Source organism: Falco peregrinus, chromosome 4 (genome assembly GCF_023634155.1).
Source record: "Falco peregrinus isolate bFalPer1 chromosome 4, bFalPer1.pri, whole genome shotgun sequence".
NCBI lineage: Eukaryota > Metazoa > Chordata > Aves > Falconiformes > Falconidae > Falco > Falco peregrinus.
Genome location: NC_073724.1, coordinates 38,246,422 through 38,263,861, shown reverse-complemented (window position 1 = coordinate 38,263,861; position 17,440 = coordinate 38,246,422). Strand labels below are relative to the sequence as shown.

General features: G+C 34.6%; 1 protein-coding gene across 1 annotated transcript in view; it reads left to right on the top strand.

Annotated features, from left to right (window-relative positions):
* CFAP47 (cilia and flagella associated protein 47) overlaps positions 1–17,440 on the top strand; it is a 342,945-nt gene that overhangs the window by 12,598 nt on the left and 312,907 nt on the right. The window contains 15 exon segments of the mRNA XM_027782493.2: positions 716–846; positions 1,466–1,701; positions 2,389–2,581; positions 4,710–4,923; positions 5,302–5,454; positions 6,907–7,096; positions 7,199–7,295; positions 8,045–8,261; positions 8,932–9,176; positions 10,186–10,316; positions 11,435–11,557; positions 13,065–13,196; positions 14,814–14,891; positions 15,452–15,596; positions 17,190–17,284. Coding sequence (XP_027638294.2) covers positions 716–846; positions 1,466–1,701; positions 2,389–2,581; positions 4,710–4,923; positions 5,302–5,454; positions 6,907–7,096; positions 7,199–7,295; positions 8,045–8,261; positions 8,932–9,176; positions 10,186–10,316; positions 11,435–11,557; positions 13,065–13,196; positions 14,814–14,891; positions 15,452–15,596; positions 17,190–17,284 — 2,380 coding nt within the window.

The window sequence follows — 17,440 nt, the reverse complement described above, 5'->3', positions numbered from 1 at the left end:
TTTGGTGTGATAGTACAAATAAGAAAGCGAAGTCTGAAGTGATTATTTCTGAGATGTTTTGTAATATGTTAAGGAAGTATTTGAACCGAGAATTGGTTAATCTTGTTTTGCAAGACAAAGAATTTTATTGGATTTTGCCAAGAGAACTAATTACAGCTCCCATTAAATATGTTGAGTCTCTATAAAGATTGTTGAGAGAGTGCTACAGTGTCAAATTAAGTGCTTTTTAATGATTGCACATGTATTTCATAAAGATATAGTATACGTGCAGCAGTATGAAAGATTATATATATTTAATCACCAAGAGACTGAAAAATTTCGGAGAGCTTTCATTCCATTAAATAAAAAGTAAGCATAAAGGAACATTTATTCTTCAGATAAGGAAAAGAAAAATTAAATGCATTCTTGCCATTTCCCCTTGCTTAAACTCTAATTATAAGTGATTGTTATGCATGTACTATTAGTTTAGAGAACTGTAATAGACTGGAAAAGATATCAAATGACTAGTATAATAAGCATACAGTTATTGTTAAGCTTAAATTTGTTACTGTTCCATTTTTTGAAAGGAAGTATAATAATAATTTGTTCAAGCTGTAACCAACAGCAAAGAAGCCAGATTGGATGATGAAAAATAAGCCTTGATTTTTCTGAGGGTTGGGGTTTTGTTTGGTCATTTTTTTCCCAATCTTGTAATCAGTCATTGTGATTCTTGCAGAAAATGTAAAAGAAACTTTGGTGTGAATGACTCAGCAAAGCAAGATTATGTACTGTTTCTGAGATTTGAAGCTGTTGGGAATACAGGCGGCTATCTGCAGGCCCTCAGTGACGGTGACACAGCAATCATGAGTATGTTATCAGAAATGTATAGTCCCCATCAAAAATGTATATATGGATGATAAAACTGTATTTTGAGGATTTTTTACTTTCTTCACCTTCCCAGCAGTTTTATGAGAAACCTATGTTTAGTTTATTTATCTCAATACAAATAAATTATTGTAACTTACATCTTTAATGCTTAAGCACCAAAACCTCTTTAAACAGTGAGTAGAAAGGAGGAGGGAATCGTGTGTCATGAATACACCTTCTGGTAGTGAACACCTAGAACTTAGTTAGAAATGTAAATATTTGGAGGACATACTCCCCCCCCCCCCCCCCCCCCCCCCCTTCCCCGAAAAAACAACCCAGCCATTTGCAAGTAACCAGCATTTTGGTAATGCCGGTTTTGTGCATTTTCAAGTGCATACTTGATCATCCTCAACTTCCTTAATGAGGGAATACATTATTTTAACAGCCATCATAAGCAAACATGTCTGTGTTAAATTTATAGAAAATCACTTTATAAATCATATTGTATTGCGGTATTATTTTGGTTTTGCAACCATACTACTACAGTATGACTTTTCTGTTTGTAAGATAATAGGTGTGTGAGGGTTTTTTGTTTGTTTTTTGTGTTTGTCTAATGCAGCACATCTTCCTCATCACATGGTCTTAGCTTTGACGGGTTCTGGGCTTCCTGTCATGTTAACCTTTAGGCCAGGACCAGTGATTAAGTTTATGGACTGTTTCTTGGGTGAACAAACACAAGTTCTATGCACACTCGAAAATGAATCCAAGTTCCTTCCAGTAACATTCAGCTTCCGTAAGATGGCTCACTTTAACATTTCTCCTGAAAAAGGAAAAATTAAACAAAAATCTGCAAAGGTAACTACCTCTTTCTCTTAGATTATGTAGATATGCAGATTACTTTACAGTAGTCAATGAAGGAATTTCTTGAAAGTAAACCAATTTCATATGAGTAGCCATGACATTTAATATTAGCCAAATATATAGTTTTTTTTCTCCTGATGTAGAGTCTTTTAATGCTTTTTCCTGTACTCCAGAAATCAACAAGCATTATTTTAAATTTGGAAAAAAATAATTGTAGTACTAAAGAAACTTTACCCAGGTTTTTCCTGGCTTTAGTTTTTTTATTTTTATATTGAGTATATATTGAGTGTATTTATACTCAAACCTTTGCAGGATCCTTTTGATTTCTTTCAGTAAATCACAAATACTCAAGTAAGATAATATTTCTTTTAATGGAAGAAATATTGCTGAATTTAATTTGAATATGGAAAAAATTATAATTTCACAAATCTGTAACTCAGGGCATGAGAGAACAATTTGTCCAGAAATGAGCAAGTGAGACTTTGTGGTGTTCTAATGTGTAGCAGTTTTATATTTCCTTATATGGCTACTTTGTGCGGCAGTTGGCAAATTCCAAAAAGACCAGTTTTGAACACCTATCTTAGAAGTAAATATTAAGACAAATGACTCAAACAGGGAATTATACAAAATTTTCCTCTGGTTTTCTGCCTCATATGTCTCATAACAACTTTTCTTTTCCAGGATGTGATATTTTCATTTTCTCCACATCAAATAGGAACACTTGAAGTGAAGCAAGTTGTTGATATCATTGGTACAGGACTAGAGAAAAATAATTTACAGGTTTTGACGACAAAATCCTTTCACCAGATATATTTGAGCTTTATTGGTGTGTGCAAATCTAAACGAAAAAACGTATTATTCAAAATTAATCCTGGTAAGATGCTAAAATATAAGTGACAAGTGATAAAATGTTTCAAAAGTACATTTTTTAACATTTTAAAAGAAATTTTTTACTGTTTTTAGTTTGGTGTTTAAATAATAGTATCTCTTTGGCAGTTGAAGGAATGCTCAGTTGTATGACATATATTTCATAAGAGTATGAACCAATCCCTAAAATAATGGTAACACCCACCCCATATTTTAACAAAAACCAAACTATTAAAGCATAAATTTTCATCATATGATTATTTAACTTTCATGAATCAGAAAAGGCTTCGGTTTTTGACAGCGATGCAATTGCACAGTGCTAGTATGTTTCAGTTAGAAGCAGAGGGAGGGGTAAAGCACAGAAAGAAGTTAAGAACGATAATGGGGTGTTCTTTATTGACTGAAAATTACAACTGCCAGATGAATGTGCTAGTTAATGCAGCCTGCTACCTTGCTACCTGTCTCATGTCCATCGACTCTTCCCATCCTATGAAGCTTATACCAGCATAAAGAATCTTTCAGGATATGCAGTAATCCGTCTCTACTTTGCTCCTCACGCTCTTAACATGTCTCATGAACAACTACTTTACAGATTTGTCTAAGCCTGTCACCCGATTTTAACACCAATCATGGGAATTGTAACTTTTTTCTAGCATCAAATATGCTATAGCATCTGCGGGTAGTAGTAGTGCAACAGGGCTGTCCTGTACAGTGGTGCATCTAGTTTCTGTGTGTAGATAAGGAGGGGACCTTGAATACCCCTTAACTGACTGCTTCCCACTTGAAGATGTACTCACTAATGCAAAACAGGGAGGCAGTACCCATTTCTTTCAAAGAGAGCATTGTGAGGAAATAAAAAGAGGAAGTCGTTGGAAAGTCAGGATAAAATGCTGTTCCTTCTACAATTATCAGAATGCTTAATAAGCCACTGAATATTCCTGCTACTTTCAGGAGGTATTTCAAGTCCATGACAACCAAGAATAGATGAGAAACTAAAGTTGGGCACTTTCTGGGTTTTGTTGTTGGAATCAAGAACTCCTGCAGTTTTCTTGCTTCAAAAACACAATTAAAATATGTTTCTGTGGATCAAAGATTTAATGTAGTATTCAAGTTTAGTCAGCTTTTCTAAATGCTGTTGTCTACCATTTACTCTGTTAATGTCCCCATTCTGCTGCTATTTGCAGGTTTATAAAGAGGTTATGAGGGGTATTTGTAGTCTGTAGGCTACTGATATCTATATTTTGCTTTTAAGCTTCATTGAAGTGTGAAGTGAAAGTGAATTTTTTCAGATCATTATATAGATGGGTTCTATATCTTCCTGTTCTCTGTTTCTGTGGATGGCTATGTGTACTTCTTTCTGTATTCAGGGAGGGGAGGGGAGCGGGGGAAGAGACTGGAATGAAGATTCTTGCTATCTGCGCCTCCCTGGGCAGTGGAAGTTGTCATCACTCCTATAGTCTGGAGAGTGGAAAGCTCGGTTTTTTTCTTTTTTTTTTTTCTGCAGCCATTTTAGAGTGATGTAAGGCTACAGTGGGTAAGCCAAATATGTTTAGTTTAATGCATCATTTTTTTTGCAGGTGAGGGAGGAAGGGACAGTTGAAAATTTTAATTATTTATAGTGCTGTCTTAAGTGTGCAGCTCTATGTAAGTAGAGGTGGGCAAGCACATAGCCTAGTTTCTGTCATATTTTTTCTCTTTAATGTATATGCTTTTTTCTAAAACTGCAGTGAAAAAGACCTGAGCTCTCTTTTTCAGTTGTGATAGCTTGGGAGTTCGTTGTCAAAAATCATGCCTGTGTTTGCAACTGTTAAAGCAAGCTTTAAGACACTGCAGACAGTGTTGTGACAGAGGCAGCTCTGAGTGTTTGGTCATGTGCATGTGCAAGACAAAGCATCACAGCTGAACATAGTAGTAGTGGTTTGGGCTCTACTATTTGTTTGTGGCCTTGGCTAGGGAAGGCAGTTGGCTGTTAGTATGGTCTGAATGTCTTCTTCCCTCATGTCTGAGGAAAACGTAATGGGGTGCGTGACTGTTCTGCTGCTGGGTGAAACAGTATAAATTAAAAATATTTTTCTAATTCTTTTTGTTTAGAAAGCATTAATGAAGTGTATGTAACATTTCATTTGAATTTTAAGGTATAACACCAATGATTTCCAATGAAACTGGACATTTTGTAGCTGATGGCACAGGACAGTGCACCGATACAGCACCTGTGGCGGTACTTAAATCAACCCAAACACAATTTCATACTCACCGGATAAATAGGAATTGTAAGGGTGATGCACTTACAGCTTTTCCGAATGACCGCACAGCCAGCATTAGGCCTAGTGAACGGAATAAAAAGTACAGGTAAAAATTATGTCAGTATTAATATTTAAAACCACACATTTATATATACTGTAGAGTAGATCAAGATCATGTACCAGTTTACTGCTATTTTTTTTTTAGGCTGAAAGTTCTTTAAAAATCATTGCATTCTACTTAACCTTGAGCCTCTTGCAAATAAATTTCTTGAATTGCTTTTCTTATGTGAAACTACAAATGCAGCTATTACAGTTTCAATATTTCATTTTTATGGTTGCCTTGAGAAGGACAAATATTAATGATCAGTTGTGATAAAAAGAATGTTTGCAATGAAATATATATGTAGCAAAATCAATATGTTTTCATTCTAACAAGAATCATTTTACACATGTAGTTAAACTACAATTATCTTTAAATATTTAGGACTATTTTCACAAAGACTGAGAGATACAATTATATAGATCCAGAGTTTTCTTACACTGACTGTGAAAGACTGTCAAAAGAAGCACATAAGCAATACTATGCAGACTTCATTTCTAGTTCAAGACAACGTCGTTTGAAAAAAGATGCTGCTAGGTAAGGCTTTGTTTAGAGGATAAATAAATACTTTAGGCTCATGTCAAAAATATGTGTATATATTTGCAGAATGAACATAGTGGTACCAATCATATACCTAAATTTGTCCTGTGTTGAAATGCTTGTGAGCTTGGGACCGTCATTTATAATGCATTTAGAATCTGTTTTTTTTCTAAATAATCATTTAGATGGAGATCACTTCTTGGGTAAAATGTCAGGATAGAGGCATGGAACTTGAAATTAAAATGAACTTAAAATAAGATGCCAAATTTTAAGAAAAGTTGGTTGTGGTTAATAGAAAAACAACATTGACTGTGTTGGATTCTCTTTTCTTTTTATATAATAAATTGTATGTAATTCCAGCTAGTATGTCTAGCACACGCAAAGTGATGGATTCAGTATGTAAATTCTGATATAATTTCTGGAATGAAGCAGATAAGATTAAAGGACTGTATTGGTCTTCTAGCCTTATCTTTTATCTTTTATCTCACTTCATGAATTTGTGTATTTGGTGGGTATGCTGTAGAACAAAATCATGGAAAAGCAGAACTGACAGCTCTGCTACTTTTAAAAGTTTTATTAAAAACAAAAAAAGCCTATAAAGCTTCTAAAGCAAGAGAAGCAATAGCTTAAGAGTGTTAAATTTGCAGGGCACATTATTTAAAAAGTAATAATGTCAGTGGATTATTCTTGTAATCTCAGTTTACCTTGCTCTGTGTATAGACATCATGATTCTGACAAGGCCTGCTGGGCTGGATTTATTTTTATGCATGCACTGGTGTATGGTTTTCTTGAAAGGAACTGCTGTTGTGTAGTGGGTGAGCTGTTGTTTATATGACCATAACACATACATTCACAGTATATTGCCTGAGAAGCAAGAAGAGAGCAAATTTCAGTTGTCAGATGAATTTCACTGTTACTGTCAAACATGGTGATAATTTTCTGAATACTTGATATGAAACATCTGTGTAAGATCTCTGAAAGTTTCAAATATCTTGGTTGCAGGTGAAATTGATTGGAGTTGGACTTTGACCAAAAAAGTTAATTGCTCTGAAAATTCAGCTATAAATGGTCTAGTTCAGGCATATACAATTAAAGGATCCTCTGTAATCTTGGCATTTTCTAACTTTTAGGTGCTTGCCTTTGCAACTTAATTGTTCTTTAAGAGGTGTTTTAGACATGATATCATATTTATATTTTTTTAGTCATAATGCTTGCAGCCTGTTTAGCTAAATGAGTGCCACAGATGTGCATCAGATATTAATCCTTGCCTAAACAAAACAATAAAAGAATTTTTAAGGCATTTTCTGTACTTGGGGTTTTTTTTATAATGAAATATTCCTACTTAAAGTATTATTTGTTATGTTTAAAAATATTAAATTGTGTAATGTGTAGAACACGGAGTGCTCAGACTTGTAGATTTCCATATTCTTTTTTTTCCCTCCCCTATAGGCAGTTTTATATTCATAATAATTCCGTGAGCATAGGCCTTAAACCAGCTGAAGGGCTTATGTCACCAAAGATCTCAGTCACAGATTTTCACAAGGAGAAGCTACAGTTCAAAATGCTTCCTTTAGATGAGAATTGCCTATTAACGTGTCAAAAATTGGCACCGATTGGTTCTAAATCTTCAATCAAAGAAGTAAGTTAAATGTTTGAGTAGTAATGTAAACATAATGTGTTTACCATATAAAAAAGCATAAGAGTTTTGATCCTGCTCTGAGATGTCTTGTGCTTATCACAGATTTGGAGTGGGCTTAGCGCTATGCCATCTTCTACCCAAGAGAAGGAAGATTGTAGTCTAACTTTGACATCCAAGCAGCTTCATCAAATACTCATTGGTAAGATTTTTGATTTGGTTACTAAATGTGTAAGTTGTTTTAAAAGCAACTTACTTGTTTACTTAGCAGCAAAGTGAGAATTTTCACTACTTTATGGGCTTTTTTTGTTTTTAATGAAGCAAGAACTTGAATAGTGTAGCTGTGTATACTGAAACACTTGGGGAAAGGTAGACTAAGATAAACATATTAATACAGGAAGTACTTAAGAGTTTTGTAAAAGGTTTACTTAGTGCCATGAGCACTAAAGTTTGCAGACCAGCATAAGAACTGGTGATAGCAGTAAATAAAATAGTGAGATAATTTTGTCACCATAAAAATACATGAGTTATTAAACCAAATGGTCACACATCAGGAAACAAATGAACAGGTTGAGTATAAAAATTCTCAGTGAATTACTAGTTGTCTAGCTATTTAAATGTCTGATTAATAAAAAGTAGTATATATGATTATTAATAATGCCTTTAGTAATTAGCACATCACTTTTCCTATTTTAATAGCTGGCTAACACAGACGGAATTAAGAAATAAATGGTGCTGGCTTTTGAGTTGTACTACTGAAAACATTCATGGAACATGCATTGTATTTACTTGCAAATTTTAGTCTGAATTTGTTCTGCTGCAGTATTATTCTAGCTAATTAATTCTGTAATTTTAGAAACTAAAAAATTTGATCAAAATGTTTTAGTAGTCATGCTTCCTTACATTAACTTTTACCTTGTAAAGTTGAAGATTTAATTTCTTACATTCCAGGTCCTTCTACTATGGATTTTGGTGATGTTTGTGTGTATTCTACAACAGCCAGAAAACTGCACATCATCAATAACTTGTTAGTTCATATATGGATACAAATTGAGATTGAAATTGATGAATTACAGCGCACAAGTCCACTGTCTCAGGTGGTGCCTCCTCTTACAAAGACTCATATTCCAGTCGTATTTGAGACAAACACTCTTGGAATGTTTAAAAGGTAAGGCTTCTTATATTTATCTTGATTTGCATATTTTCTTTGCAATAGTAGAATAAAAAAAAACGTGACTGGTTTTAACTCAATGTAATTATGACAAGCGTTAATGGTGTACACTCATTTATGGTGGTATTGCAATAATTGATGCAGTTATATGTTGCAAAATTTTGCAACATACCGTAATGTTTGTTAGGGTTTCAGTAAAACAAACTGTTCCGTCAAAAGCCCATATAGCCACAAGTATATCGGGGAAAAAAGTTTGCTATTACAAAGTATTTGTTAGGAGAACTTTTTATGGAAAATACTGTGCTCTTTATGGCATAGTGTTGCATCACTGCATCTATGCTCAGATTTTTTGATGCAGCTCATGGGTAAATGTAGACAAACTGTTTTCTAGCCTTCTGGTGTGGAGATGGAACTCTCACCTTGTTAATGCTGTTAAAATGGCTGTATGAGATTGATCACCCTTTGGGATGGTCTTCACTTTTGACGTGATTTAATTTGTATGCAAAATGATTGCAAATTGCTTTCTCTTGCCTTAACTGAGTGTCCACACTCACTTGTTTTGTTAAATATTTTCTTGCTAATGATTAGATTTTTACGTAAGTTGTAGTCAGAGTAAAATTTAATAAATACATGAAAATATTGAGAAATATATATTTTTACATTACAGATCTTTCACTTACACAATAAATAAACAACACCTTGGGCACGTGCTGGTAGTTGCAAAAGCAGTGTCTGTTGAACTTGAGCTATCTGCAAGGGAACTGATTTTAAATCCTATTCCTGGCTACCAAGCAGAAACAGAATTTAGAACAACTGTCAGGGTATACAACCCCAGAAACCATCCTGCTGAGTTTACTTGGAAACCTGTAATTACAGACAGAGGAACTGCGTTTTCTATACAGCCAGTCAAAGGTATACTAAGCAAGTACAGTGTGTGCACATATCTTCAATGTCAAAAATGTTAAATAACACGAATCTTCAGCTGATGCTATATACTCTATTGTTTAGCTTTGTGTCAGGATCAGTGTATGCCAAAAGTAGTATCAGGTCACAGTGTATGCCAAAATTAGTATCAGGTCACAGTGTTAATACCATAGCAGCACTCCCTGTATAAGCCCTACCCTGAGTGCATACTCAGTCCAGTCCGTTATGTCCAGCCAGCAGTGCTTACATAATCATTTTTCTCAACACAGATTGCCGATATTTCAAAAGTGAGGCAGCTTTTTAATGGCAGTTAGCAATATCATACAGCTCATCGGGATACAAAATTTTCCAAAAGCAGTGTGTGAATGAAGCTGCTAAGAAGTTGATGTAGGCAGTCTGAGTGACACAAATGGAATTCAATCTGGGATTAGTTCCCTCTGGCATTATGGATCAATATTTGTTAGAAATGTCCTTTGAAAGATAGTGTTCTGCAGGAGTATGTTGGAGATCCATTATTAAAGAACTAATTGCTAACTGAATTAGCATTACACAGTTCAAACAAGATTTGGCTGGATGAGGAACTTGATGTGCCATGATTCTTGAGGAAATATATTTCTGCTGATACAAGTGCAGACTTGAATGTAGGCAAGAAAATGTATATGGTCTTTCCCAAAGCTGTTATTCTACAAGAAGGATAGTCTATTCTTTCACTTTTAAAAATGTTGATTGAGTAATTCATGGCTAAAAAATGAGTCAAATTCGAGTGTGTTTTAATGCAGGATACTAATAAGCAGATTATGCAATTCTCAATTCTCATGACAAACTAATTTTGCTTAATATTCAGCATACTGTTCAACATCTTTGAAATGTAGGCTTAGTCTTCAGTAATAAAAGGTCATTTCACTTTAATGTGCTTATGTTATTTCTAATTATGCAATGTAATTTGATAATTGTACATGTGTATGTTGTAATGTGTAAATTACGCACATTTACTTAGGCTTTGTGGAGGCCTATAGAGATCTGGAGTGTGAAGTTGTTTGGCATCCAGGGTTCAACTCTCCAGAAGCCGGAGAATTCAACTTGTGTGTGCATAAAGGAAACACGATTATGTTGAAATGTTTTGCAAAGGTAACAATTCATACAGCAGGTTTAGAGAAGAAAAATGTTGGTTTTTTTTTTTAAACAAGTAATTTCAATATATTTCTATTAACAAGTAGTCAAAATTTATTTTAATCTCATATGGGTTCTTTTTGACATGTTTAACAAAATAATATTGCTCCAAAGACATGGTGTAGGAGGCAAAACAAAGACAATTTGCCTTTTTCTTGCTTTTGATGATATATTAATTTTGGCACCACAACTAAGTAGTCCTTATATGTTAAGTGGTAATTATTATTTTTGCCTCACTTAGCTTGACCAAAGAAAGATTGAGAGATAGTATGATAGTTCTTTAGAGATGTATTAAAGGAACAAAAATCAAGGTATGTTTGGGAAGGTATGTTTTGGAGCTTCAGTGTAACAGCAGGTTATAATGTAGCTTTGTGCTGATATTTGAGCATGGTACTTGATAATTTGGAAAGCAATGTCTTGGGTAGTCTTCCAAACAGTGGAATTTAGCTTCGGTGAATACTTTGTTATCTCATGTTACATGCTAGGGAGTGTGAAGGAGGCACTCCCCTCCCCACCCTTATATTCTACTGGCTGCATGCTTTAAAACTTCCATTTTGGGAACAAAGAAAACTCTTTTCTTCATTTTGATGTGCCTGCTCTCTCTTTTATTTTCTTTTTCTTGAGTATCTTTTTTTCTTTTCTTTTCTTTTCTTTTGAAGCCTTGGAAATTGCCATATGTAAATGTGTGTAAATTAGAATATTGATTTCTACTGCTTTTAAAAACTCTGAAGTATCTTGTCCTGATAACACATTTGTATTAAAAATAAATAAATAATGGAGCTTGTGCTGTTAAATTAAATTTAATTAAAATATTTTAATTGTCTTGAACCTATCCCAGAAATATCTTTGGGGTTGTGTCTGGTCACTTTGAGTCTAGATAAGTTCAATACATTGAGTAAATCTTGTCTCACATACAAACTGTGTTTATCTATTTGGATACTTCTAATTTATGCATTTCCACAAGTGTATTAGCTCATTATGTAATGAGAAGAAAATTAGGCTGAATCATTCATTTGTACTGTAATATGTTATTTAGTTTGCTTGTTTTCTTTTTTTTTTTTTTTTTTTTTCCTTAGCTTGGTGTTACTAAAGTTCAGTTTGTGGAACAAAGGATAACCTTCAGTCATAGTCCAATGGGTTTATCTACTTGTAAGACTGCCGTTCTTCAAAACATAGGATACAATCATGCATACTTCCAAGTAAGCTAATATTTTATTTCTTGTAAGTAAGTAAGCAAGCATATTTTATTCCTTGAGGTGGGAAGAAGGGAGTTAATTTTTTCAGATCTTGTTACAGTTTTGTGTTCTCAGTTATTAGATACAGACCTGCTTAAGTTTTTGTCTGGTTTTCTGGAGGAACAAGATTTATGTGAGTAGGAATTCTGTCCTTCTGTCAGATTTGGATTGATGGATAGATGGACTGACAGACAGCAAAGTAGTAATGATTTAAAAGATTCTGGAAATTTCATGAGAACCTGTGGTGAGTGTAGAACCTCATACTGGTGTACCCTATGAAAAAGCAGTTACAGCTTGGATGTTTTTATATTTTGAGAGACAGAGTAAACTGACGAGTCATCCTATTCATACTGGCTTCCCAGTCAGTGCATGCATAGACCCAGATCAGTTTTAGGAAATGTGATTACCTTGCTAGACTAGCATCTGAGAGGAAGATAGGCTGTATTATGAATTGGATAAGAGATGAGATGGGTGCCAGAGTGGGTAAAGACGTAACACAAATTAGGAGGAAACATAACCTCTTTAGTTCTCCTGATCACAGAATAATTTGGGGTATTTTTTCAGTGAAGCAAAACAATTTTCATTAAAATCCTCAGAATTTTTGTTACTATGTTATTATGGTACTACAAAACTTGATTTATTTTGATTTGTACCATATTTCTCTGTTTGTCAACTTAGCATTGTAACAATAAGCATTAACACTACACTCTTGGAGGATGGGCCTAAAAGAATTAAGTCAGAGTAATCAAGAAGAGAAACAAACATACCCAGCCTTTTAAGCCTCCACAATTACTCTTAAGCCAAGAGATGGCTGGTTGATCTTGGTCTGGTCGTTATCATTTGTGTAGCTATGCTTTAAAAACTTATGTATTTGAAGTGCATTAAAAGAGGACAAATTCTATTTTGTCCTTACTAATCACAGGTAAACTGAATACTTACTCCTAGTATTATTACTTAGCTTTACAGTATTAGGATCCTGTATCCCATCTTCTTAGTCTGAATATCAAAAAAAGAAGTGATGAATTTATCTGGCACTGAAAAAATGCTTTGTAGAATATTCTGGACAATTTGCTAGTTTAGATAGCAAGCCTTAATTTTAATAACTTCATGAAAACAACCTGAAAACCAGAATGTGTAATTTCCAAGTTGTGTGCAAAAATTATTTCACTGTAGAAACTGATAGTCATCATATTTAAGAATCTGTTACTCCATTTTATTTACCTGTATTTTTGCCCCAAACTTCTAAGTCCACATTAGCATTATATGTTATGGAGGTTCTTCTTGTAAGAATATAAAATCTTTGTGATAGATATATTGGTATTTTAAAAAACAAAAAACCCCTACCAAAACCAAAAACACTTTGCTGTGCTCCCCATCCCCACTCCTTCCCCGCCCCCCCCCCCCCCCCCCCCCCCCCCCCCCCCCCCCGCCATTTTTCAGTATTACTAATGTTTCCTGTTTCTGTTTGAAGGTAGTTGATTCAAACCCAGTTCCTGGAATGACGATCACCCCTTCTGAAGGGGTAGTACCTGTGGGAGGCCATACTGATCTCCACGTCTATTTCATTCCGAATGCAAAAATGAGTTTTGATACAAGAGTAGAGGTATTAAAAATTGAAATAATTTTGTCTTTTAAGTGCTATTTAGTGTGGAAATGTGTGTACAATTGAGCATCTTTGGGATTTTATCTCCAGTGTTCTAATGCTTTTTAAGGGGAAAAAAAAAAAAGTTTTCTCACAGCAGTTGATGGCTGCTACAACCTATTCTGTTACTTTGTCTCAGTCCTGCTTAGGAGTATCAAAACAACCTCTCAGTTTGAGCTGATTTGTTGTATACTGTTGGCAAGCTGTTGACACTAACCTGTGATTGTCTTCAGAAGATCATGTCAGTAAACATATTTTAAATTGTTAAGATATGTAAAGGAGCAGGACTGGAATACTGCAGTGTCTTCAATTCCTTCATCTCAGAATTGGATCTACTATAGATTTGATTTGATAATAGGATTAAATCTTTATTGCACTCCTATTTTGTTTTCTGCATGCCTGCTTCCTGAACTTGTCCTTGGTCAGCTAAGTGAGAATGGGAAAAAGGGTGCTAACACAGAGCTGATCTTTGCTACCTTTTTTCACTCTAATCCTGGATTCTCCATCTAATGTGGCTGACTACATTGTGCTTGCTAAACCTAGTATCCATTTCTTTTTTCCATTTCTGAAACAGATTTAGCGCTGCTTGGAAAAAGTCTTTACTTTGTACCAGCACCTCTGTCAAGTAATTTGTAGTATACTTTCCAATACTCACAGCTGCTGGATAGATCTAACCCATCCCGTCAGCTTTCTCCTGTTGGAGAAAACTGTTCATTCTAGTGATATAGCCTCCTCCTGCAGCAGTATTTGTGTTCTGCAGAAGACTGATCCATCCAAAAAAACGGTTGTATTTTTTCTTATTTTTTTTTTTTTTCATTGGTATCTATGACTATCCCCGAGATACGGTATGCCACAGAAGCATGGCTGGTTCTTTGAAGTTACATCTCACTGGAATCTCTGTGTGTGTGTGTGTATATATATATATATATGTTCTAGAAAATGAAGGCATTTTCTTTACCTCTTTATATTGCCACGACAAAAATGCATTATATTATAAGGGTAGAGTTATTTTCATATTTTCATCATTAATTATGCTGAATGCCTTTTTGTGGTGATTGAGGCACAGGCTTTGCAAGGATGGTGAAGCAAAGACCTTTGTTGTTAGTTAGTTACAGCTTTTGTAAGTTCATGCTCTGCACATGCACTGCTGAAAGCTTTATTATTGGTCAAACTCTACTGTCCATACACCCAGATGCTGTCCACTATAGGCTACTCTGCTGTTCACGCTGTTTCCTTATCTTTTAGAGGTTAGATCACATTCCTCTTTTGTCTCAGTTTCATCCAGGTTTCTTTTCATACTCCCTCAAAATTATTTACCTCTTTGCTTTGGGATCACAGCTGCACATTGTCAAATGCAAGGCCACAGCTCCATGTTATCAATGTTAAACAACTCACTGTCTCTGTCTTCTATATTTCTTCACTCTATATCTGTGGGATAACTTTGTTGGGGTTTTTTTGTTGTTGTTTGTTGTTGTTGTTTTTTTTAAACTGTGTTTTCCATGTATTTATGACAGATTTGGTGAGATAGTTATGTTAAAATGACCTTGTCTGCTATCACATTGTTGTCCATTCACTTAGGTAGCAGTGCGAAATTCAGAAGTGCTAGTGCTTAGGATCAGTGGATTTGTAGAGATCCCTGAAATAAACATTGATGTGGTAAGTATGAAGAAATTGTAGCAACTGGTAAGATTGATAGTGTTTTTCTTTATCTAGATGTCAGTGGCTCATGCCTACTTCATGTTTTTCATTTTTTTCCTATACTAACTTCTTGAGAAAATTATCAAAGAAAAGAACTTAAGAAGAGAAATGAAAAACTAATGTACATATAACAGTATCATTAAATAATAGCTGACAACTTTAGCTTTTGAACTTGACAATCTGGAAAAAGTATGTTAAAAGCAAGAGGATTTCCTTAAGGTAGCTCTAGGAAAAAAAAATGCAATAAGGGGAAAAAGAATCCACTGATCTGTTTGTTGAATGATGAAAACTTTCCTCATGTTGAAACTGAACTTCTTCTGTATTGAATTCTAAATTGTTGTGGTTTATGTCCTGGGAAGATTTTAAAGGTAAGGGTTATTCAAGACAATTGATTGACCAAGACTGTTGTGTTATAAATTGTAAATCTTTGAACAATTATATCTTTCACATTCTTTTTAATTATAAACTTGACTTGACAGTGCTTTTACCCAAATTTTTTTTCTTCTTTAAATTCACAGGAACTATTTGATTTTGGTGGTGTCTATGTCAATTCTACAAAAACAATTCCATTTTTGCTACAGAACAAAGGGCAAGCATGTACTAGAGTGGAGTTTGATTTTTCTAAGTATAAGGATTTTAAATTGAATGCTAATGACCATTCAGGTATTTCCTTTTGCTGTATCAGAACTTTCATTAAAGAATGGATAATGCTAAGAGAAAATCTCTCAGACTATTTCTGCTATACAGATTTTCTAATATAAGAATATCTAAAGTAATTGTTTTAAAAGTGCTGCTTAATATAAATTAAGAGGAGACATTTTGGTTTGCCTGTAAAATGACATATAAAAAAAAATATTATTTGGAAAATATCAGGTGGCATGTAGTTGGTGTTTTCCCCCCCCCCCCCTAAAGTTGCTAAGGTATGTTAAAAAATAATGTTTGAAATGTGTGAATACCCTCTCACCAGTTAAAATACCCGCCCCCTGCAAAAAAAAAACCCCAAAACCCAACAACCCAAAACACCACAACAACACCCCAATCTAAAAAACCAACTAACCAAAGCTGAACAGCTATACTAATTTCCTAGTCATGGACTCTTACTCACTGTTCTGACAATATTTACTCTTCAGCTAATTCATCATCAGTATAAGGGTCCAGACTTTTTCCTGATGTTACAGGGTGACCCCCGTTCTGCACAATGCCCAACTCAGAATGACACCGAGGCAATATGAGGAATTACATTGCTGTTCTTTCTTGTTAGAACTAGCGCAGATTCTTGCTCATCCCTTTCATACTTCAGTCCTGGCATCTCCTTTGCTGTTCTAATGTCTTTATTAATGAGAGAGTTTTGCAGCTATGCTTATACGGCCTCTTTTGTCCTTGCAAGCTCAGGAAATCAGGACTTTTTCTTTTGAGAGACAATATTATAGTATTTGTGTTTTTATGTAGAACTATATGTGGATGATGATTAAAAAATTATCTGAAAAGAGCAGAGGGGTTTTCTTACCATGTGATGGACTTCAAAGGGAATGTGAGTGCTCCTAGTCAGTCATCTCTACTTGGAAGAGAACTGTAAGACTGTCTAGAACAGGCAACTAGCCAGCATGGGAATCAACTCATTGCACGTAATTTCTAGACCAGAGTTTGTGCTTGAAACAAGTAATGTAGCATCCAGTCAGGTCCAGCACTGTTCAAATGGTGAATACTGGATGCATACTGATCCTGGTCTTCCAGGAAGAATATTGATCTCAGAGCAATGTTACCTTGTTTGTTGGAAACCTGTGCTTCTGCCAATGCCTTAAAATTGAACATGAAAGTTTGAAATAAAGCAAGCCTTACCGCTAAACTTCTGTAGTGTAGATTATGTCTAAAAGGCATTTAGAAAACCAGTTTCAGCCCGCTGTTTTTCTCCCTGTGACATTAGTTTTCGTTACTTGCTACTTTCTCCCAAGACTTTTAGTCAAAAGTAAATGACAGTGGTTTGTTTTTGTTGTGTGTTTTTTTTTTTTTCCTGAAATACTGTATTCTCGCAAATCAATAACTTCAATGAAAGTTGTTGGTGATTAACACTTCTCAAAATTACCTCCAGAATCCTTATGAGAAATACTATATTCATTCCTAATTTTGTGAGAAATGTTTACCATACAAATATGTAGATACTTTATGTTGGAAATCACTTTGAAGTACTGCAACTATTATGAGGTTGCTATTTGGTGTAATAACATATTTAATTTGATTCTGAATTTTGTTTGGCAGTGGTGGACTGCTGTTCTTCAAAGCCTTATTTGTATTCAGTTAACTTAAAGGGAAAGTCAGCTTTGCAATGCCTGTTGTCCTTCAAGCCAAAAGAGGTATGTTTATGGGGCAGTAGTGATTACGTTAAATTAAAATCAAGCTTTGAGATATTTCTATGGTGAAAGAATACAGATATTTTAGATGCACATTATAGTGTGTGCAATAGTTTTTTAATAGTAATCCTTTTCTTAAGAAAACAAGTTCTGAAATAA